The 25,083-nt window shown below is 31.3% G+C and overlaps 2 protein-coding genes across 2 annotated transcripts in view; both read right to left on the bottom strand.

Moving 5' to 3' along the window:
• Nucleotides 1-25,083, bottom strand: part of LOC125809198 (gamma-glutamylcyclotransferase 2-3) — a 1,073,903-nt gene that overhangs the window by 1,012,876 nt on the left and 35,944 nt on the right. The window lies entirely within an intron of this gene.
• Nucleotides 10,158-18,976, bottom strand: LOC125809139 (ABC transporter G family member 25). Its single transcript, XM_049488792.1, has 3 exons — nt 18,803-18,976; nt 17,647-18,508; nt 10,158-11,459 (listed from the first exon to the last, which is right to left on the bottom strand). Exons 1-3 carry the CDS (start codon nt 18,926-18,928, stop codon nt 10,438-10,440), a joined length of 2,010 nt encoding a protein of 669 aa, XP_049344749.1. The 5' UTR covers nt 18,929-18,976; the 3' UTR covers nt 10,158-10,437.

Below are 25,083 nucleotides of genomic sequence, written 5' to 3'. Positions count from 1 at the left end.
ATAAAACACATAAAGAAAATAGTGAGTTTTGTCCTCGAGGCTATGAGGACTCACCAAATCTTCAACTCCTTGCAACTTCTAGAAACTTATCTCCAAAAGTAGAACTAAATCTCCGAACCCTACATTTGATGAGAATGTAGGCAAAGTATGCGTTAGTACAAAATGTACTAAATATGTTAGCTAGCATAATCATAAGAGCATAAAATAAGGGTTAGTCAATATAAGACATAATCCAAAATCATATGAAATACTTCATGAAACATCAATTATAAGCATAAGAGACAATATCATAATAATAAGCAAAGTCTCCAACATAAGCATCATATAAGCATTATTCAACTCCTAGTCATTTGTACCATAATAGGACTACTCTCAAGTAAACTCAAGGCATACTTATGCTATGCATGAATAACATCCCATAATACCATCTAAGCTAAGCACACCTCTTTGGTCATCTTAATCATAGTCTATATGCATAGTCAAGACCTAGGCTTCATGTACTAATAACACTATATATCTAAGAAACCTCAAAGCACACTTGTGCAATGCAGGAAGGGCATCCCATAATACCATTCACACTAAGCATAACCTTGAAGTCACCATATGCATACCTACCATTCATTTGGTCTCATCCTTAGCTTACTTCATATAAACAAGGGAACTATCACCTTAAGTCAATCATAGCATGGAAGGCAACTATAGCAACAACCCAAGCTAAGTCTACACTATATAAGAGAACATTTCATAAGTACCTTCAAGTCATACTTGTGCAATGTATGAATAACATCTCATACTACTATCCACACTGAGTACCACTTTAGGCTATCATACCTACTCATTAGTTGGTGGCTAATTCCTCTTTACTATTTGCCATTATCATTTAAGGTACTTCTCTATTTAGTACAAGTCAAGTCACAACACATGAAATGAATATTATTTCTCAATTCAAGGCTACTAAGGAATAGCACCCTAATAGGCTAGACCATGTTATCATCTTGCTAACATAACTAAATTATGCTAAACTAACTACCTTGGAAGGCACACTATTATGCAAGTCCAAGCTATTCTAGGAAGGGCACAAGTGTTCCATCCTAGCTACCATGAAATAGTCTAAGACCAACTAAGTCACGCTACCTTTACAAACACACTAAGATGTTAATGTAAGCTACCCTTAGGAAAGTATGATTCCTCAATCCTAAGCTACCCTTAGGAAAGTATGATTCCTTAATCCTAAGCTACCCTTAGGAAAGTATGATTCCTCAATCCTAAGATACCCTTAGGAGAGTATAAGTACTCAATCCTAAGCTACCATTAAATAGTCTTGGCCAAACCAAGTCATGATATCATTAAGGCATCCTAAAAATGCTAGTTCAAGCTACCCTTATGAGAGTATAGATCCTCAATCCTAGGCTACCATGACTAACCCTAACTCAAGATACCATGAAATACATCTTACAATGCTAAGTCAAGTTACTCTTAGGAGAGAATAGATCCTCAATCCCAAGCTACCAATCTTGGTCTTGTCTTACCAAGTCAAGTTATACATGAAGGGAACATATATCACAACTTCAAGCTATTTTAATCTAACATGCTTTGATTCATTTTGGGTGATTAGTTTGTCAACCTAGATTATTCTATTTGAGAGAACCTTGCATCTCCTAGCATATTTATGCCTAAGTGTGTACAGGAGAATATGCATTCAACAATACACAACAAGATCACCTCAAGCTTTGCTTCTTACCATCATCATTATACCTAGATTTCAAGGTATTTTAATCACACTCTTCATTAGTAGGTGATTCTAGTCATAATTGATCATAAAGGTTCAATTTAAACTTTACTAGTTATGATCCTTCATATTCAATAAGGTCTAGTTCAATTCATGTCTATATGTTCCTAACCTTGAACAATTACTACACATGACATTGATTTTAGAAGATCACCTATAAATCCTCAATTTCACCTTTCATGGCTTAAACCCACATAATAACAAATTCATCAATTAGACTAGGGTTAATGATAGAATTCACATAAATTCATCATAATATCATAATTCAATGCTAATTCAATCATAATTAAGTATTATCCACTTGATTGGAATCATACATAAACACTACCCACAATGTAGGAAGAAACCCTAACTAGAATTGGGTTTTGACTTCACAATTGGGGGAAAACCTAGGGAGCTCTATGGGTGGAAGAACCCATAGATGAACAAGCTAACATACCTTGATTCAAAGCCTAGCAGGAGCTCAAAACAATGGAGGAAATTCTGCCCTACTTCCTTCTCTTCTTCTTCTTCTTCACTTCTTAGAGAAAGAATTTTCTTAAAAGAATTTGGGGTCTTGGAAGAATTAATTAATTCACTTAGTTTAGGGGTATATTAGGCTTCTATAGGTGGTTTAATAAATAACTAACCGACCTCACTTAACCCCTAACTAATTACTAATTAACCCCTAAGCCCCTAACTTAAAATAATTTAACTAAAAATCTGCCCCACCCACGAAATCCCCACCCACGGACCGTGGATGGGTCTATGGATTGTACTGCACTTCGTAGGTGGGGTTCTGGGGTTTAACATGGAAGGAAGGTCAAGCCTTGACCCACGACCCCAACCCACGGGGAGTGGGTCCATCTACTGGACATAGATTCCCTTCATGGGAAGCTGCCTTCTTGACAACTTTTGGGGTTGTTTTAAGGTCCTCCTCAAGAACCCTTGGGGGGTCGTACCTTGGCGCCCTAACCCTAAAACCCTCATTCTAAGTACAGGAATGAATTTTACGATTTTAACCCTCATTTCAAACCCTAACACAAGGCTCTAGAATTCTCTAATTTAGTTTACTTTCCGGGTATAACAATATCTCCCCCTTGGGATCATTCATCCGCGAATGATGATTCTAACCACTTCTTAATGTCACAACTCTAAACTAGCAGCCCATCATGCATGCAATACATCTAAATGCACACAACCAAGGAAGAAAGCTTCAATTCCAAGCTAAACATATTCAATGCAACACAAAGGAGTAGGAACTACATCTACCAACCCAAAATGCATGAAATTCTATATCTACTCATATTAAAGGAGGAACTAGCATCTCTTAGCTAAAACATGTTCAACACACTCATGGAGCCTAAATTCAATTTACTCTCAAAAAGCATTTATAGGGATCTTTCAACTTCCAACCAAGGCACGCTCATTAATTCATCTCATGAAGTCTATATGTAATTTGACTCAAATTCATGAACATGCATATAAGGAAATCATGGCAACACATAATCATACAATAACCCTACTAGATAGGCACACTATCTCCCCCTTGGGAGTAAGCCTACACAAACTCTTCTAAACATCATTCATACTAAAGACAACTTCAAAGTCCAACATAACAAATCACAAAAGACAAGAAATCCGGAAATTATTAAAGCATAAAACACATATCAGAAGCAACATGAGGAGATCACTCTTGATCTTCTCTAAATTGGAGAGCATAAATCCTATTCTTCTTTTGGGGCTCCTGATCTATACCACTAGAGGCAACTTGCTTACACTCTCTTCTAGTAGCCATTGCCTTTGGACAATCTTTCATCTTGTGGCCACTCTCACCACAACTAAATCAACCCTCTATACCGGCCAAACATCTACCCTTATGCCTCCTACCACACCTAGCACAAGGGGGCCAAAGGGACTCATTACTTATCCCTTGTAGCCTAGGGGTAGACATTGTCTCATCCTTATGCTTAGGAGTATTAGAAAAGCCTTGTCCGGAAAACTCTTGTCGATTCCTAGAAAGACCATGTCCATCGGACCCATCATGAAATGACTTATCATTATCCACCCTAGACCTCTTTTTCTCTCAAGATTTTTCCTCTTCAAGTTTATCTTCCTCCATTTGTTGAGCATACACCATAAAATGTGAGATAACCATATCATCATGGAGCATTGCCGTACGACATTCTTTTGCTACCACTTTGGAGATACCCATCAAATACCTACTGATCATATCCCTCGGACCTGCTACCATAGATGGAGCATACTTAGACAATAGAGTAAATTTCAAAGAGTACTCTTTAACACTCATACTATTTTGCTTAAGGTTGATGAAATCTTCCACTTTAGCTTCCCTGAACTCCCAGGGAAAGAACCTATCTGTGAGTTGTTGGAATAAGAAGAATTGGGATGCTGATTTGGGAATTTGGGTATTGGGAATGGGTTGGAATTGACAATAGAGATCTGATTAATTTGCTAGGAAAAAAAATAGGAATTGAAAATTGTATATTCGATTAATTTGCTAGGAAAAGAATAGGACAAAAATTTTCAGCCAGACAGAAGCATATTTCAAACAAACAACAAACTATTCATAAACCAAAGCTTTTATAGTATGAGAAGGAAAACTTTAAAAAGAAAAGGAAGGCATTGTTACCTCTTTTCAGGCAGCGACTGAGATGAATAACACTTGTACAATTCTCAACGGATTAAGAAAAAGAGTCTTTGATTTCTTGATCCAGCAAAGAGATTGCAATATACATGTCTCAGTCTCCAACGTTCTTGTACGATTCGCGTGATTTGGTAAAGGTTTATTGGGTTTTGTGAAGAAGACGACGATTGTTGGGTCTCTGTGAGTTGTGGGAATAATAAGAATTGGGCTGCTGATTTGGGAATTTGGGAATTTGGGAATTTGAGAATTTGGGTATTGGGAATGGGCTGGAATTGACAATAGGGATCCGATTAAATTGCTAGGAAAAACATAGGAATTGAAAGCTGAATATCCGATTAATTTACTAGGAAAAGAATAGGAGAAAAGTTTTCAGCCAGACAGAAGCATATTTCAAACAAACAACAAACTATTCAAAAACCAAAGCTTGTATAGTATGAGAAGGAAAACTGTAAAAAGAGAAAGAAGGCATTGCTGCCTCTTTTCAGAAAGCGATTAAGACGAACAAAGCTTGAACTTGACTGAGACGAATAACGCTTGTACAATTCTCAACGGATTAAGAGGAAGAGTCAACTGATTTCTTGAGCCAGCAAGGAGATTGCAATATCTGTCTCGGTCTCCAGCGTTCCTGTACTGTTCGCTTGATTTGGTGAAGGTTTGTTGGGTTCTATGTAGAAGACGACGGTAGTTGGGTCTCTGTGAGTTGTGGGAATAATAAGAATTAGGGTGTTGATTTGGGAATTTGGGTATTGGGAATGGACTGGAATTGACAATAGGGATCCGATTAATTTGCTAGGAAAAAAATAGGAATTGAAAATTGTATATCCGATTAATTTACTAGGAAAAGAATATGAGAAAATTTTCCAACTAAACATAAGCATATTTCAAACATACAACAAACTATTCAAAAACCAAAGCTTGTATAGTATGAGAAGGAAAACTGCAAAAAAAAAAAAAAAAAAAAAGGAAGGCATTGTTACCTCTTTTCAGGCAGCGACTGAGACGAACAAGGCTTGAAACCGACTGAGACGAATAACGCTTGTATAATTCTTAATGGATTAAGAGGAATGATCGTCTGATTTCTTGAGCCAGCAAGGAGATTGCAATACCTATCTCGGTCTCCAACGTTCTTGTATGGTTCGCGTGATTTGGTAAAGGTTTCTTGGGTTCTGTGAAGAAGACGACGGTAGCTGGGTCTCTGTGAGTTATTGGAATAATAAGAATTGGGCTGCTAATTTTGGAATTTGGGTATTGGGAATGGACTGGAATTGACAATAGGGATCCGATTAATTTGCTAGGAAATGAAAATTGTATATCCGATTAATATATTAGGAAAAGAATAAGAGAAAATTCTCCAGCCAGACAGAAGCATATTTCAAACAAACAACAAACTATTCAAAAATCAAAGCTTGTATAGTATGAGAAGGAAAACTGTAAAAAGAAGAGAAGGAAGGCATTGTTACCTCTTTTCAGGCAACGACTAAGACGAATAACGCTTGTACAATTTTCATCGGATTGAGAGGAATGGTCATCTGATTTCTTGAGCCAGGAAGGATATTGCAATACATGTCTCGGTCTCCAACGTTCTTGTACGATTTGCGTGATTTGGTGAAGGTTTGTTGGGTTCTGTGAAGAAGACGATGGTAGTTGGGTCTCTATGAGTTGTGAGAATAATAAGAATTGGGCTGCTGATTTGAGAATTTGGGTATTGGGAATGGACTGGAATTGACAATAGGGATCCGATTAATTTGCTAGGAAAAAAATAGGAATTGAAATTATATATCCGATTAATTTGCTAGGAAAAGAATAGGAGAAAATTTTCCATCCAGACAGAAGCATATTTCAAACAAACAACAAACTATTCAAAAACCAAAGCTTGTATAGTATAAGAAGGAAACCTGTAAAAAAAGAAGAAGAAGGAAGGCATTGTTACCTCTTTTCAGGCAGCGACTGAGACGAATAACGCTTGTACAATTCTCAACGGATTGAGAGGAAAGGTCGTCTGATTTCTTGAGCTAGCAAGGAGATTGCAATACATGTCTCGGTCTCCAACATTCTTGTACGGTTCGCGTGATTTGGTGAAGGTTTGTTGGGTTCTGTGAAGAAGACGACGGTAGCTAGGTCTCTGTGAGTTGTGGGAATAATAAGAATTGGGCTGCTGATTTGGAAATTGTGATTTGAATTTGGGTATTGGAATGGGCTGGAATTGGTACAAGTCATAAAATTGAGATAGCAATTTTTAGCCTAAATAAAAAGTATTTAGCAATTTTAAGGCCTAAACAAATTGTATATCCGATTAATTTGCAAGGAAAAAAATAGGAGAGAATATCTTTTTTTCCTCCTTATTTCACCTTTTAATATCCCTAAAAATAGGGATCCGTTTTTTCTTTTTAATATTGTTGCTAGATATTCCTATAATTATGAATTGAGTTATTTTATTTTATTTTTATTTAGCTCGGTTATCTTGTTTCTCTAAAAGGTATTTATTGTTTTATTTTGACCCTTTTTTATTTGCAGTAAATATTAGTTAAAATATTTTTTTTTTTACATTTTACCATTGAATTTTTTTCATATGTATATAATGTATTAGGTGAATAAAGATCAATGTATACCGAAACAAATGTATACTAATTTATCAGGTGAATAAGAACCAATATATTTCAATTTATTAGGTGAATACGAAAAAATGAATATCAATCCAAATAATTGAATACAAATTTGTTAGGTAAATGTATTAGTAGATGTATACATTATATGTATGCAAACCCAACTTAAAATTAATTTAAAAATAATTAAATGTATACCAGTACGTATATCAATTTACTAGGTAAATACAAATCAATGAATAACAATGCTAACATATGTATATAAATTTGCTAGGTGAATTTATTAAAAAAAAGGTATACAAGAAAACTCAGTTAAAAATCAATTTAAAAATAATTACATTCAACAAACAATATGTGCATACATACCAAACATGTGTTAAGCAATCCAAAAATTCAACTACAACCTCCTTCATAATCAAAATCATTAACCCAAACTTGATCAACTTTTTTTCAGAAAACTTCTCTTCCCCATCAATCTATAAGCAAAATCACACAAGAAACACGTCAAACCATCACTCAAGTAATGCCCAAATCAATTTTATAGGACTCCAAGAAATGTCCAAATCGTAAAGTTATTCAGCACTTGTAAAACCAATAAATTTTGATTCTTTTTTGCTGTAAAATATGACATGAAATTTTGTGGAACTCCAATGGAGAAAACTTGAAAGAAAGTGAAAACGTGGAGGAGATAAACATGATAATGGAGAGATTTTAGGGATATATGAGAGAAATATTTGAGAGATTTTAGGAGAGTAAATAAGTTAGAGAGCGTTATTGGAGAGAGAATATTGGTTATTAATTATTATTAAGAAATGCCAAATTTATTAGCCCAAAACGTGTAAAATGGCAATTTTGTGCCATTTTTTTAAAACATGGCTAATGGATGCTACAAATTGAAGTCTGAGTTGACTCACTGTGCCATTTTCCTCAATGGGCTGTTGGTGCTGGAGAAGAGAATTGGGCTCAATATGGGAGGCAAAATGTGGCTAGAATTGAGTTAATTACTAAATTTGGCTAAAAATTAAATACGATAAATTAATGTTACTTAATTATGGGAAAATTTCATAAATAGCTAAGATGTGAAACATAATAGACTTCCACAGCTAAAGTTTGCATATTTACGTAGTGTAGCTATAGTTCTAATGGCTAAACTAATTCGAGTTTGTATAATTTAGATTTTTTTAATTAATTATACAATTTGTTTATTAAGTTCCTATAAATGATGCGGCAATTTAGATTAAAAGAATGATCCGTTAATTCATGATTATTATATCTAATTAGAATTTTTTACCTAATGACTTCTTCTTGTATATAACAGTTGTATATGTATATAATTGAGTCGCGTTTACAAATAAAAATTGTAATTGAAGTATATCAGTTTGTATAAACGATATGATATATAGCAGTTTGTATATCTTTATGAATTATTAAAATTATTAAGAGTTGAGAAAAAAATTGATAGTTTCACAAACTATGGGAGTTTTATGTTTATAATAAATAAATTAATTTAAGAGATTTAAATTGCATGTTCAAATAAATTCTAAATTCAAATCAATCCATTTTTACATCATGACTTGATCATGTCCAAACGAGCAGAAAGAGGAAAAATTTGAACTTGTAATTCCTCCATTCCATATTAGTTGTCAAATTTCTTTCATAATGCTCATTAAAATGTCATAAATAAGAAATATTTTTGCTATATAATTTATCTTTAACTCTTTTAAATGTAATCAATATTCTTTATTTTATGAAATAACTAATTTAAGGATAAACGGAAAAGATTGAAAGGGGCCAAAAGCCCACAGAGAACTGAACGAAATTTTATTTACTCTCCATTCTCTCTTAAATAAATAAAGTTCGCCTAGACACCTATCTAATTATTTTTCCTCTTAGGGTGTGTTTGGTTTTCCATTTTTCTCATGTTTGGTTGGTTAAATGTTTTTCAAATCAACTCATTTTCCTCAAATTTAAGGAAATTGGCTTGCCTTCAAAAATTAAGAAAAACATTTTCCAAAATTTTCCTCCAACTTCAAATTACAATTTCTTTTGTTTGAAAAATAAATTTAAAGCTTTTTAAAAAAAATATTTTCAACTTCAATTTTTTATTTTATTACCCCACCCTCACCCCTTAACCCTTCCCCTGCCAGCCCCCTACGCCCCCCCCTCCAAAAAAATAATAATTTATAGTTTGTTTTTAAAAAATATTTTCAATTTCCAATTTTTATTTTTTCACCCCTACCTTCAAACTCCCCCCCTCCATCAGCCCCCACCCCCCTCCAAAATAAAAGAATTTTAAGTATGTTTTAAAAAAATATTTTCAACTTCAATTTTTTTATTTTTTCACCCCCACCCCCACCACCCCCCCTACTAGTCTCCCCCCTCCCCCAAAAAAATAAAATTTAAAATTTGTTTTTAAAAAATATTTCCGATTTCCAATTTTTATGTTTTCACCCCACCCCCCTTCAAAAAAAAATTAAGTTTATTTTTAAAAAATATTTTCAATTTCAAATTATTATTTTTACCCCATCTCATCCCTACCCCCTCCCCCGAGCCACCCCCCCCCCCACCACTCCCCTCCCCCCCACAAGAATATTTAAGTTTATTTTTTAAAAATATTTTCTCAAAATATTTTTTATTCATAAATCAAACACTAAAAAATCTTTTTCGGAAAATATTTTCTACTTACCAATCAAACATGAGAAAATAAGTCAAAAATCTACTTATTTTCCAGGAAAACATTTTCGTTCGTACCAAACACACCCTTAGCTTTACTTCTCAATGACTTCTATCACTTACTATAATTTTCCACTGCTATATGGTAATTGATGCCCTCGGGTTTTTCTCTTAGGCGCCGTTCGGTAACTGGTTAAGAAGCAACTTATCCATGTATTAATTTATGTATAAGTTAAACAACATTTGGTAACTAGTTAGAAAAATAAGTTGTTCATGTATAAAATTAATAACATGCTTGATTTGTAATTTAGAAATCCACATAACTAATACATATATAAGTTATGAGGAAATTGATGTATTTATCTTATGCAGGATGGAAGATGATATAACTAATACTTGCATTAGTGATACCCAATGATCACGTATAGAAATAAGTCATAAGAGATGAAGAAATTAAATTTCCATTTCATTGGAGTGAAACTCCTGTTTTTGAGTACCATTAATTGTACTCAATATGAGTTACAACAATGAATTCTGGCCTTTCACCAGTTTTAGGTGCAAGTGAATTACAACATCTCTCAGGACTTTTCCCTCTTATAATACACTTTGAATTTTCCCCAGCTTTGTCAGTCACAGTACTCAACAACTATATATAGTATTCCCACAAAGCTAGCTAACACATTTCATCATCTAATAAAGTCAGAAACTTCCCATTATCCCTTTGTTTATGCTCGAATTCGCCTTAATGCAAGGTAAGCGATTAATCGATATCCAACAAACATTATCAGAAGGATTCCAAGGCTCATGGATGGATGAATTTGGCCCATGATATCTTGTTCAATAAATTTGCAGTTAGCTCTGTCACTTCCTTGAATATGTGAGCAGCCTAGCAAGTCTGAAATTTCCTTGCCTTCGCCAAATTGGACATCGATAAGTAGTCGATAACTGTAAAATGTGGTTGAAATGTACTTGATCCAAGCTAGACAAGCTGGCACTTTGTGTACGTAGAACCCTCCCGTTAGAACAAATGCTAGCATCGTGACAGTGATCACGGTTGAAGCTTGTTTAGCATCCATGATTATAGCGCCAAGAGCTAGGCCGAGGCCTTGTGACACTATCACGTAGCTCAACAGGACTAGTAGTGTCAAAAGGAATGCCAAGAGTTGTGGCTTTAGCCCGGCCATCCAATACGTTATGGTAAGAAACAATGTAGGCAAGATAAGGTCCATAGGTAGATCTCCAACAATTCGCGCCATGAAATAAGAGGAGAGTGTGTACATACCGGAAGCCCTTTCCTTCATGAATATAGCACGTTCTTGAGGGAACGCGAAAACAGCATTAAACGATGGGAAAACACCCCAAAAGATGGAAATGAAGAAGAGGAGGCCAAGCCTGTCCTGTATATCCCTATAATCAGAATGCCACCACATTGAACCAGCTAATAGAGAGGCTGCAATTACTTGAAAGACTCTCAAATAATTGAACGTCTCGTGTCGTCTTTCCTTTAGCCCTCTTTGAAGGAGAATGCTAAATTGATTGAACCAATTGGAAATGCAACTTGTGCAACTTCTTTTAGAACTAGAACAAGTATAGGCTCCCTTGTTCATGATTTCTTTAGGAACTATGTTGGTTGTTTCCAAACAAGCTGCTTTCACCTTTGGAGCTAACACATTGTTGTAAGTGGATATCAAAGTTTGTTTTACATTAGGCTTATCTTTCTCACTTACTCCATCAAACTGGCAAACCCCTGCATTGTTCCAAGTTTAAGCTTTAGTCCGAATTCCAATGTAAAAAAGAACTTTAAGATGTTTAATCGTACAGTTTAACTTCTATACAATGACAGAGTTTTAACACTTTCAAGTCACTTAAAACAAGTAATAGTACATAGTAATATAAAAAATGAGACAAGTTACCTACTACACTACGTTAAAAAGATACTGGCAGGATAAAGATTGTCTACACTATCCATGTATTTAAGTTACATCATTTTATTAATAAACAAAAACATAGTTTTTTCAAGTCTTAAATTTGCTTGTATACCACAATTGATATGTCTAGGTTCTAGACAATGTCAATCCTTGTTTTAGATATTCAAAGGAATATCACATCATAAAATTAAAGAAATTGCTAGTTGCAAGATGGTCATAAAGCCATAAAGGCAACGTACAGCTACAAAGAAAACTGCTTCTCTAGTACTAATTATTGTGGGGGCACCCCCTAATAAAGACATCTAACTATTCAAGTATTTGATAATAAATTTATCAAATCAACTTAATCCTGTCAATAACATAGTCATACTTCCCCAAATTGTAAGCTACTTACTGTTACAAATGGAAAAAGTAGATATGTATCTTTAAAGTTAGGACTATAAATAAAAACAATAAAGTCGTGTTACCACTCAAAATTATTTTTATAAAAAGAAAGAAAAAGGCTTTGTATCACATAATACAAAGTGTATTTTTAAAAGCAAAACAAAAGAGACAATTAATTAATTAGTTGTACTAGCTAGCAAGTAATAATAATAATAATTAGTAGTATTGAGGAAGTAATTAAAGCTGTCCAATGTTGGTGGCAAAGGGTGGAAGTCCACTAAAATAACATAATGCTCTATTACTACTATTGATAAAAGGTGCCACCATCATCTCCACTACTTATTTTTCTTCTTTCACTATTCACAAAAAAAAGTTTAATTTGGTGGGATGAATCTGAATGCTTATTGATTTGCAAAGGACCCTAACACGTGTTGCTATTTCATAAACTTGTTAATATCAAAAGAAAAGTAGAACAAGAAAAAGAATTGTTCTTGTTGAATAAAGGAAAGGAGGTGGATAAAAGAAGAAAAAAGAATTCTTTATAGATCAAAGATGCCTATCAATTATTTTATTTTTTTTTGCATTAAAAGTGAGGCTAGGTTTGAGTGTGACAAGTGTATTTTATCATTCTAGCTTAAAGTGTATATAATTTAGACACATTTATAAATCAAAAAGTTATCAATTCTCTTTTACTCCATATGTTTCGTGATATAATTGGTAGTTCATACTTTATTGTCTTCATACTATTCATGGATTTACTTTAAGGTAGATATGGACTTTCCAAGAAGTTATATTCCTTAGATTAGTTAAAAATACTATCAAGTGCATGTCAGATTATTCAAAAATCGTAACAAGGGTTATATCTATAATAATTGAACTAGCTCTAAACTATTTCAATTGCTTCACTTAAATCATATTGGACTTCTCTATTACTGCTATTGCATAACATCTATATCTGTATAGAGAAAGAAGTTATCAACTAAGGTGTACTTTGACCATGTGCCACTACACTTAAAGGTAGTCAAATAATTATGAAACATTGAACTTATAAGTGAACATCATTAACAAATTACTCTAGTCTAGATACAATGAAATTGGCCAAGGTTTATAAAGCAAGAAGAATCAATTCACATTAGCCCCTTAATATTTTGGACCAAGAATAACATCAATTTTTATTTTATTTTATGTAGTTGACAAAAATATCATATATTACGAACTAATGGTGCTAAAAGTAGATAAGGGTTGAAACTATCTCAGCCAATAAATATAAAAATACTTGGAGATCTTGATGCTAGCTTTATTTTCCTCAAATGTTTTGATCCATCAGATAAAACATAAAATATACACATCCAAGATTTCCAAGAACCTTAACCATAATGCCTACCCTCTTAGCCTATCTAGTAAACAACAAGATAGCAAACCATGTGCTACTCTATTACTATCCCATTATGAGTATGACACCCAACAACACATGGAGGGATCCTACAAACTACACCCTCAATTTAATTGTCTTGCTACTTTTTTGGAACGTTTCAAAAAGAGTGTCTCTTTTTATATATAGTAAGTTTTTCACTTCTAACATTCTACAATACATTTTTTGTTTAAGATCACAAAATTCAACAGTCTTCCTTTGTTTCTTAAACTTTATGTCCAGTCAAACTTAGATACTTAAACTGAATCGAAGAGAGTGAAATTTATATTATATATGTCTATAGGTAAAAGTTGGAAAGGGTGATGGTGGAGTCATTAACAAAAAGCATATGATTAAATTAAGGAAAGATTAATGTGGAGCCCAAGCTAATTCAACAAAGTTTAGGAAGAGAGTTTTGAGGTGCTTTCTTTTTCTTTTCCTTTTTTGGGGTGGGGTTAAGTTCTCATGTGTTCCAATTTAGTTGGTCCCATATTATATATGGATGCTAATCTACGCAAGCAATGTTGTCACACTTCCCTAATTTGATCCATGTTATCAACATGTTGTCCAATGAAAAATCAAATAAAAGGAGCAAAGCTCATTTTATGTTTTGTTTAATATTCTAAAGTATTACATATGCATTATGACCTCAAAACTAATATTAAAAAGAAGAAAAAAAACAGGTCAAAGTGGTGTCCAACAATAGTTTGTATGCTATATTTATTACTTAGAACTATAACTTTTAGCTTAGTGACATGTCCCCACACTAAACTATTCTTTGAGAATATTATAGAAAAACAAGAATCATGGAAACACCCTGCAATGACAAAGCCTCAAAATCCATAAACAAGATTTGCAAGTACTTTGAACACAAATTTTCTTTCAAGAATAGAGTATCAATATTCTTAGTGGAGTATGACCCAATGTTGATAGAACCCCTGACCCCAAAACCAGAAACAAAATTATTTGATATTGAGACAATTGTTGTGTTGCACTTTTTTTTTTCATGAGTGATGTCCGGAGTCAATTTATTTGCATCTCGATTATTTCAATCGAAGTCAATTGTTATCTTCCATCAATATACGTATAAAGTGATTTTATCAACAAAAACTTAGACAGATAGACAAATCACCTACGTACTAGCTAGCTAGTATTATTTGTTACTATCAAGATTTGGACCCTGGTCGCTAAGGTTTACACTCACTTAATTGACCACAAAGGTACTTAGTATGACTTTATTGGAAGGTTAACTATCTCTAAATTGTGCTCCTCCATTGAAGTAGGGAAGGACCACAATTGGTACAAATCCTGCACAAAAAAAACTAGCTATATATGCTCTAAAGTATTGAGAGGATGGATGGCTATCTCTTGAATTGTACTACTCTACAAATAGAGAAGGACCATATATAATCATTCACCTTAAAAAACCTAGCTATGCCATTGGACCATTACCTCTTATGTTCATGATATTCTACTTCTTTGATTACTTAACACAAACATAAGTTGACATTTTCTTAAAAACTTAACCAAACAAGATGATGTTTTCTACAATAATGACCAATGACGAAGCTACACTTGTCCAAAGGGAGTTAATTGATACCCTTTTGTCAAAAAAAACATGGGAATGGTTTACCATATGTTACTTTTTATATTCGTAATAAAAATTCTGACTCGACCGTATCACAAGTTGAAGCCCAAGTATTTTTCAAGGTCATTCATATCAAGAAATCTTTTGCCATCATGTTTCCCATAATCTTTCAATACTCCATGATGATAAAGTGATGGCTATCTAAGAATTTACTCATGAGATATTAAGGGTGCCACAACAAAGAGCAGAAATACAGAGTTTAAAGATTGAAGAACTCTTATCAAGATAAACCATAACATGTCACTATCAAACTCTTTCAAATATAGATAGTCAACTCTGAAATAACAAACCTCTTTCTCTTTGTTTTCTGTTAAAAAGCCAATTTTAAATATAGGACCTAGTACTGAAGCATCCCTATCAGTCATTTAAGGTATTTGTTCTTCAGCAATTAATTCATAATCAAGAATGCCATAACACAACAGCTACAGGGTCCACTTTGCAAGTACTCTCTGTTCTGTTCCTTTTTAGTTGTCATGTTACGTTTTTCAAAAGTTAATTTGACTAATTTTTAAAGTTAAATCAAATTATATTTCAATATTTTAAACTAAAAATTTAGATCTTCAAATGTTAATCAAAGTTCTTATTGTTTGATTTTAAAAAAAGAAAATTATGACAACTGAAAAGGAGCGAAGAAATATATAAATAAATTAAAAGGAGTCCCATCTTTCCATCAATGGTTCCCCACATTTGAAAAAATAGCAATTAGCATCAAGTACTTTTTTGGAATGATTTACCATATTAAAATGTTTCTCAGGTGTGTTTGATTTAATTAATTATAATAAATCTAATCCAATAATGCCGTCTTATTTTCTTCTTTTTTATGCAAATTATAGAATTTTAGAATAAGGTTTGAGTTGGAAGGAAAAAAAAAAAGTATGGCCAACTAGCATTAAAAAAAGTAAAAAAGGGACACGTGGAGGGTTGATATTTGTTTTACCTAGTAGCTTGTTCCACCAATTTTAACTTTCTCAAGATTCAAATCTTAGTACGTACCTAATTCCCTAGGATGAATGTTATCCACTGAAACAAAAAGTTACCAACTTTCCATTAAAAATGATTACTGTCACAATCCACCACGACCACTTAGGTAATGTAAGGGCTCGTTTAGTTGGAAATAAATTATTTTGAGATTAATTATCTTCAAATTAGTTTAGAATTGTTATTCAGATACAAATAATATTATAATTTCAAAATAAGTTATTTTACAATTTTGTCCAATCAAACATGAAATAAGCTTATCCTAAAGTTAATCCCGAAATTAATTACCTCTCTTATTCCTCATACCAAACGGATCCTTAATCTTCACTTAAATACAAGTTAATTTTCATAGAATATTTAGTTTTCTCTATCTCATATTTTCTCTATACTTGTTAATTAGTAGAAATTTGTTACCTTATTAGAATCGATAAGGTAAGATTTAGCCCCTCTTACTTATACTTAATATTGCTAGACATTTTGTCTAAATGGTATAAAATATATATTTTTTTTTAAAGAAAAGATCAAGAAGAAAAAGGAAGGCTTTTAAAAAAATGATATCAAAAAGAAAAATAAAAGATATCAAAAAAATAAATCTAGATAGAGTGAAAAGGAGAAAGTGGCCCATATCTACTTTAGGACCTTTGGATCAGTTTTGCATACACATAATAAATTGGACATGTACCTTAATAGTTAGCCAAGTACAGCTGGGTGACTCTTTAAACTAAACTTTTTGTATAGTGAGTAGTCGTAGTAACTTCCAATTTTCAATGTTTTTAACATTATCACCAATTATACAACCAGCTAATACCCTTGGAAGTTGATATTTTCTAGTTGTCACACCAAAAAAGAAATTTCAACTCCCCTAGTCACACCAATGGGCCCCTAAACCCTAATTAACTTGTCACACATTCTATAGTCTTAATTTTGACCACTAATTACCTTAAGTATCCTAATCACCAAAATATTGTTCTTCAACAACCTTTTCTAAGGATCGAAAAATATCCGAGAATAAGTGACACACAATTTGAAACTTAGTGGATAATAAATAAAATGTCCATCTATTTTTCTCTGCTTAAATAACAAGTTCTTAATTTATTTTTTTTATATTAGTAATACATACACATTTGACACACAAATCAAATATTCCGCTCTTATCACTAGACCAAAGTCAAGAGACTTACTTCATAAACTGACCATCAATCAATCACTATGCTCTCATTATATAGTAAGAAATCAATCAAAACCACATATTTTGTAGAAATTATGTGTAGCAACCCTAAATAGAATTCAGACAACATGTACATGACACAACACCTAATTAAATCAAATTCAAACATCTAATACTATTTCCACTATTTTAAAAATAAATAAATAAAAATTTCTGATAATTTTTTAATTTTAACTTTTCACGTAACATTTAAGATATTTTATCCTGACATGTTAAATTCCGTATCAATACAAAATCAGACAAATAAATTGAAAACGACAATATCACCATATTTTGTTCAAAAAAATAAAGTAGTTCAAAAACATGCTTCTACCATATATTTGAGTATATAGATAATAGACAAAAGAGAATACGTACCATTAGCGAGATCAAGGAGGAAATCAGCTGGATTCATGGGAAAAGATGGAGAAAACCCAACCGACTCAAAATAACTCATAGCTTCATTTCCTTTTCCAAAATACAAACACCTCCCTTCCGACAAAACCAAAACCGAGTTAAACATTTGAAAAACCCGGCTCGACGGTTGGTGAACCGACGTAATTATCGTTTTCCCCTTTTTCGCTAATGACCCCAGTGTCGACACCAGCCGGTAAGCCGCTGTAGCGTCTAAACCGGACGTCGGTTCATCCAGTATTAGTAAACTCGGGTTTATTAACATTTCATGAGCTATACTGACTCGCTTTCTTTCACCGCCTGAAACTCCACGAATAAAGCTGTTTCCAATGATTGTATCTTCACATTTATTGAGACCTAACTCGGTAATTACCGAGTCAGTGACGGCTATTTTTTCGTTCCGGTTCAGGGAGTTGGGTAATCGGAGGAGTGCACAGAAGATTAAAGTTTCTCGAACCGTTAAGTGTGGGTAAAGGACGTCGTCTTGTGTAACGAACCCGGTTCGTTTTAAGACTTGTTTGGTAAGTTTCCGGTTATTCGCGAGGATTGTTCCGGTGTAGTTGTGTCCTTGGAGTCTTCCTGCAAGTGCATTTAGGAGCGTTGATTTACCACTACCTGATGGTCCAAGAACGGCTAGGATTTCACCTGGTGAAACCATGCCGGTAATTCCGTTCAAGATTGTACGTTCTTGATGAATTACAGCCGTTTGATTCTCTATATCAGATGATGTGGGCCCAGGGCTAGTTGAAAACATCTTTATTAAGTTGTTGCTTCCACCACTTGTTGATTTATTCTCAAGTTTTATCCTATAACTTATGTCCATGAACTGCAAAAATAATTCAACACCATTATTATCATAATAGACAAGTCAATTTTCTTCAAGTCAAATCATGTTTAGTATTATTTTTTTCCACTTCACTCTCCTACTACTTGACTCTTGCACTAGATTTTTATACCAACTTGACATAGAGTTTAAGAAAGTAAAGAACGTAAAAAAATGATTATTTAGTTTCGATTTATTTGATCTGATACAAAGTTTAAGATAGTAAAGAACAATACATAAAATGATTGTTTAACGTGACACGAAATTTAAGAAAGTACAGAGAAAATGATGGTTTACCTTAAGGGTGATAGGATAAGTAGAGGAAGACATGATAAAAGGGAAGTCTTTGTTTGTTTCTTCTTCCATTAGTGTTGTTGTTGTTGCTGCATTCATTGTTGTTGTTTCTTTGCTTGTAATAGGCATTTGTGTAGTTTCTTCTTTCTTTTTAAGAGGAAAAAGAGGGAGAAAAGGCAAAGTAGTATAGATAGAAAGACAAAAGGAGAGAGTGAATTAGAATGGATGAAGAGGAACTAAGAGCTCAAGGGAGAAGCTCTATTTATTTGCTTCTAAGGAAGTGAATACTTGCCACGTCATACTAGGCAACCCTATGGGGATATGCTACGTGGCACTTGGATCTTATAACCACCTGTACTTTCTTCTTTTTCTTTAGTTTATTTTACTTTTTAAAATGGGATGTGAGGGTAAGTGGAGATGAGGAATGCTTTTTCCGTCTTATTTTAGCTGTCGTTTTAATTTTTTTTATTTTGTTTGAGCAAAAAATAAGAAATAAAAAATATTTTTATTTATTAGTAGTAGATATTTTTGTAAAATTTAGCAGTCTTAAAAAACAACTTATTAATATTTAAATTTTTGAAATAAGAATTATTTTGAGATAATTTTGTATGTTAAAGTGACGGTGTACATATAATTGAGGGAGTATAAGTGGAAGTGAGAAAGGCCGCCTTTTTTAAGGCCTTATTATTTTCTCCATTTCAGTTTTATTTTTCAAAAAATAATATTTTAATTGTTCACATGATATATTTAACATATAAAATTAAAAAAGTAATTTGGTACAATTATATATCTTTAATTATTTTTTCTATCTCAATTTATGTGATGTAATTTTACTTACCAATTTATTTATTTTTAAAAAAAGAAATATCTCTAAAATTTATGATTTAAAATAAATCATAGATATTAGTAGTTAGGTATAACTAAAGATAAAATAAATATTTAAAAGTTAAATAATTACTAAATATTGAAAAATAGTCATTCTTGGACTTTGATTAAATTAGAATAGAGAAAAATATATAATATTAAGACTACAAAAATCATTTTTTAAAATTTTGTTGAAATTTTATAGCAAATTAAAATTAGACAAGTAAATTAAAACGAAAGAAAAAATAATATCATCCCAAACTTCCAAAATCTCTCTCTTTTTTCCTTTTTACATCTTCCTTAATTAAGAGAGAGAGAAAAAGATAAGTGCGTAATGAGTGATCTAAGGAAACATAATGGACGGGGGGCTATGAATGAGAAGATTTGGGTGTTGAGTGGGTTAAATAAAATAAAATAAAAAGTGAATTTCAAAAGAGAAACTAATTTACCAGTGTGAGGGAATAGTGTTAATGACTGTTTTTTTAAATTATTTTTTATAAGAAAATAAACACAGAAGAATTTAGCAAGATTGGAGAATGGGATGGGGAAAAGAGAGGAAAATTATAGATGATAGTTTTGATAATATATAAATTGTTATTCAAAAATATTTTATGTCTGGTAAAATATATACGATTAATGTTGAATGAGGTGTATTAATAATGTGTGCATTCGGCCATCTTTATCTCTTCGTCGAAAAATTATATTGTGTACAAAGATTAAATTTTGATTTAATGAATATATACATGTATTGACACATCTTGATACAAGTTAAAAGTTGAGAAATTTTCAAAATATCAAAGATAATAGACATAACAAGGTTCTAGCTATAGTTTCGATAATTACGCTCTATAACTATAGTTTCGTTTGCTATGGAGGCTACGATTTGTATATTTCGCTTGTCTGTCGTATATTTCACTTGTGAATATACAAATAGGGCAAGTAGATACACCTGTATTTATACATTTAGGAATGTTCAGAACCCCATTTGTATATTTCACTTGCCAACATACAAACATGGTAATTTATTTTAAAAAATCATAAATCGTATACAAATTGCTAGGGTAAGCATATACAAATTCTGGATTTATACAATCAAAAATCAAATTATACATATTCTAGATTTATACCATCAGAAACCGGAAACCGATTTATACAAAATATGAATTTATACATTAGGAAACCGAATATTCGCGAAACTGTAGTCACAAATTAAAAATAATTGAAACTATAGCTATATTACTAGATGTTTTCCATTTCACGTAATTTTCCCTTAAAAGTTTAGTGTAGTGGTAACAATGTTGCGAATATTCCTTAAGGTTGTCTGTTCTAGTTCTACTAGCCTCATGATTATATTTCTTACTACAACCACTGACATTCCTTAATAACAATCATGGGTTCGCTACTATGTGCATCAGTAATATTTGTATTAGTTATCAAAGTTGAAAAGTTGAAAATTTTAAAAATAGCAAAGATAATGGACATAATAAGACTCTATAGCTATAGTTTCGGTAATTGCGCTCCATAGCTATAAGTTTGTTGCTATGACGGTTGTGGTTTATATATTTCTCTTTCGAATATACAAACAAAGTAAGTTTATACAAATTTTGTTTTTATACATTTAGGAATTTTTCAGAAGTCCGTTTGTATATTTCGCTAGCCAACGTACAAACATGGTAATTTATTAAGATTTTTTCATAAATCATATACAAATAGTTAAATAAACAATTTTACTCCCTCCGTTTGCTTTTACTTGTCATTTTTGGACTTCACATGCCCATTAAAAAAATTTGATATGAATATTTTATGCATACTATCTCTATTAATTGATGTTTAATATTATCTTGAAAAATAATTTATGGAATAAGTAATTAATGTCAAAAATAAAAAATTAAATATAAAATAATATTTTATTTTTTCTTAATATGTTAAAAATGATAAATACGAGTGAAAATATTGTTTTTACTAAAAGGTATATTATTATTATATAATTTGGTCAATTGACCTACATATTTATAAATTGATATTTCTTTCGTCCCATATTAGATGGCATCTTACTAAAAATATATGTCCCATATTATTTGATCACTTACTAAATAAGGATAGAATTAATTAAAGTTTTCCTATTTTACCCCTACAGTTAATATGACTTTTGAATGTTTAAACAATTTTTAAAACTTCAAGAATTTCTTTTATCAAGAGGCTAATTAATATGATCAAAGGGCAAAACAGTAAATTTGATCAATCTATTAATAATTTCTTAATCATCATGTAAAATAAAATGCGCCAATCTAATATGGTACATAAGAAGTAGTGAGCAAATAAAAATAAACTAAGAAAATAAATACTCTCTCCATCTGTCTTTACTTGTTAATTATACAAAAAATAATGTTCAATAATAATACTTGTCCACTTTGAAAAATTAAGAGATAATTTACCCTTTTGTGTGTATTTTACCCTTGCTATTAAATACTCCCTTCATTTCAAATTAATTGAATTGTTGAGGTGTTTCACACCCTTTAAGAAAAGAGGATTACGACATAATTTAGGCATAACTTTCCATTTTTACCCTTATTATTTATTGGCAAATTTATGATTAAAATAACTAAACATTAATTAAAATAACTAATTCCAATACTAACTAATGAAGGGTAAAGTTGGAAGAATATTCTAAAAATACTCTTGAAGATTGAACAATTAAGTTAATTTGAAAAATGAAAAATGTCTCAACAATTCAATTAATTTGAAATGGAGGGAGTACTATTCAATACTTCCCTCCATTTCAAAATAATTGAATTGTTGAGACATTTTTTATATTTCAAATTAACTTAATTGTTCAATCTTCCAGATTACTTTTAGAATATTCTTCCATTTTTACCCTTCATTTAGATTTACTATGTGATGAGCTAGTTCAAGAAACGTTAATTGCTTTAAATTATTTTCTGTGTGATGAGTTCAAGACATTTTTGCATTATTTTGTATTGGAATTACTCCCTTCGTCCAATAATAGTTGTCCACTATACTAAAAATAGTTGTCCAATAATACTTGTCCAATTTAGAAAATCAAGAGATAATTTATCTTTTGTGACTATTTTGCCATTGCTATTAAATATTATTTATCATCTAACACATTTCTCAAAACATTTAATTTAATAAAGTCAAAGAATAATATAGTAATATTACCCCTATTATTTATTGTTTCTTAAGGGGTGTGCCAAGTCAATAGTGAACAACTATTGCTGGACAGAAAAAGTAGTTATTATGATTAATGTTTAGTTATTCTAAAGATTAGTTTGACAATAATTAATAAGGGTAAAAATAGAAAGTAATGTCTAATTTATGTTCTAATCTTTTTTTCTTAAAGGGTATGGATATCCCAATAATTCAATTATTTTGAATGAAGGGAGTATCTAATACATTTTTTAATGTATTAAATTTAATATATTGAAAGGGTTATATAGTAATATTACCCCTATTAATTATTATTTCTTAAGGTGTGTGCCAAGTTAATACTCCCCCTTCTCTTTTTACTTGTCAAATTTTGACTTGACACACCAATTAAAAAATTAATGATTGATATAATGAATTTAATATTATACTCCTATTAATTGCTAGAATCTTAAACATATTTACTCACTACATTTTTTTAAAACATTAATTCAATGTTAATAAACTGAAGATATAACAAAAAGAAAAAAAATATTCTTCTTTGATTTGCCAAAAATGACAAATAAAACAAATTAATTAAAAAATATTTAATAATAATAAAAAAAATAGTGAACAATTATTGTTTAACGGAGAAAATATATTATTTATGATGAAAGGAATTCTTAATTTGCATGAAGTTAAGGTAACAAAATAAAGAGAGACAGCTAGCTTTTCAGCTACTGTGGGAACTGTGATTTGTGAGTGAAAACATCAATTACTGCCATTCATCATCAGAATAGAGAGAAGTGAATTCAATTGAAAAGAAATTTAATATTTTGTTGTTGGGATATTAATCATCCCTTTGACTAACTGCCATATAAAGTGGCCACTTATTTACCCTCCCTTTGACTTTTACTCCATTTTTTATTAAAAATTATTTCCACTCTTCAATTTTGCTTTAAAATCAAACTTCCCTTATTTTTGAACTATAATTAAATTTTCTTCTTTATTTTATGCATTATTAATTTTATTCTTGTAATACCTCTTTATATTATATATAATTTTATTTTAACCTAGATATTAAGAACTTTTCTTTTAAGTTCAATAACATTATAAGTGGAATAATATTTTATGAATTTGTCAAAATAATTAATATTATTTTTGTGACTCTTATTTCAATATAATATGCATTAAGCATGTGTATATGTACAGTGCATGTATTTTTGTCTTGCTCTACTCTCTTACTCCATACATTTCATATTTACTTGATCCTTCTTGATATGATACACCCTAAAAATTTAATTAGAGATATATTTCACTAAACTAACATTATTAATAATGTTTTGAAACTTTAAATTTGACTACTACTACTTTATGTAGTTATATAATACTAAGGGTAGAAATAAAAAAATATTTAAAAATTCTTTTGATTTTATAAATCGGACAGGTAAATTTAAACAACTATTTTTAGAATGAAGGCCAAGTGATATAGATGGTGGGAATATTCTCTATTATCTATATAAATAAACAAGTTTTGATTGACATTGATGGAGTATTAAGTATATTATAGTTTAAAATAATTTTAAATCTAAATAAATACGATCTTTAGAAATTTGACCTTAATTAAATTATTAAGTAGGTATTTTTCTAAATTGAAATATATTTGTATAGTTATTATTCTCTGCTATTTCACTTGTTTAAATAAATATTAGTGTTTTGATTATATTAATAAAAATGAATTTCTTATTAAACTAATTTACTTCATTATAGAACACCATTAGCTTATATACTTAATTAGTATTTCTCACTTTTTTCGTTCAAAAGATAATGTTTATGCTTTTACAACAAATTAGTTACATGACTATAGAAAAAATAATTAAAATATCATGATTTTCAAAGAAGTAAAAAAGAAGAAGTTGATAATTAAAGGACATAATAGACACTTTAAAGATTTGATTATGATGAAGTGATTGTTAGAGGGGGGGGGGGGGGGATTTTCACCCTTTAATATTTCCTTTTTTTAAAAAAGTGATCCTCTCTTCTACCTATATTATTAGTATTAGCTAGATTCTTGATTGTCGGGTTCATAAGTTGAGGAATAATGAAGTCACTTCAATGATTTTTTTTTTGAAGGAATCAGTTAGTTAAGGGACTACTTGGGAAGCAAAAGCAGATATGACGGTCAAATATCCCCACCTCTTTTCTTCCAATTCAGTTCTAGCGTGAGGTAATAGTTCCTCCATAATAGTCTTTTAGATTCATGTCTTTCAGTTATT

This window comes from Solanum verrucosum, unplaced genomic scaffold (assembly GCF_900185275.1).
Source record: "Solanum verrucosum unplaced genomic scaffold, falcon-dt-bn FXZP01000062.1, whole genome shotgun sequence".
NCBI lineage: Eukaryota > Viridiplantae > Streptophyta > Magnoliopsida > Solanales > Solanaceae > Solanum > Solanum verrucosum.
The sequence above is the reverse complement of the archived record's forward strand: the minus strand, read 5'-3'. Positions and strand labels throughout refer to the sequence as shown.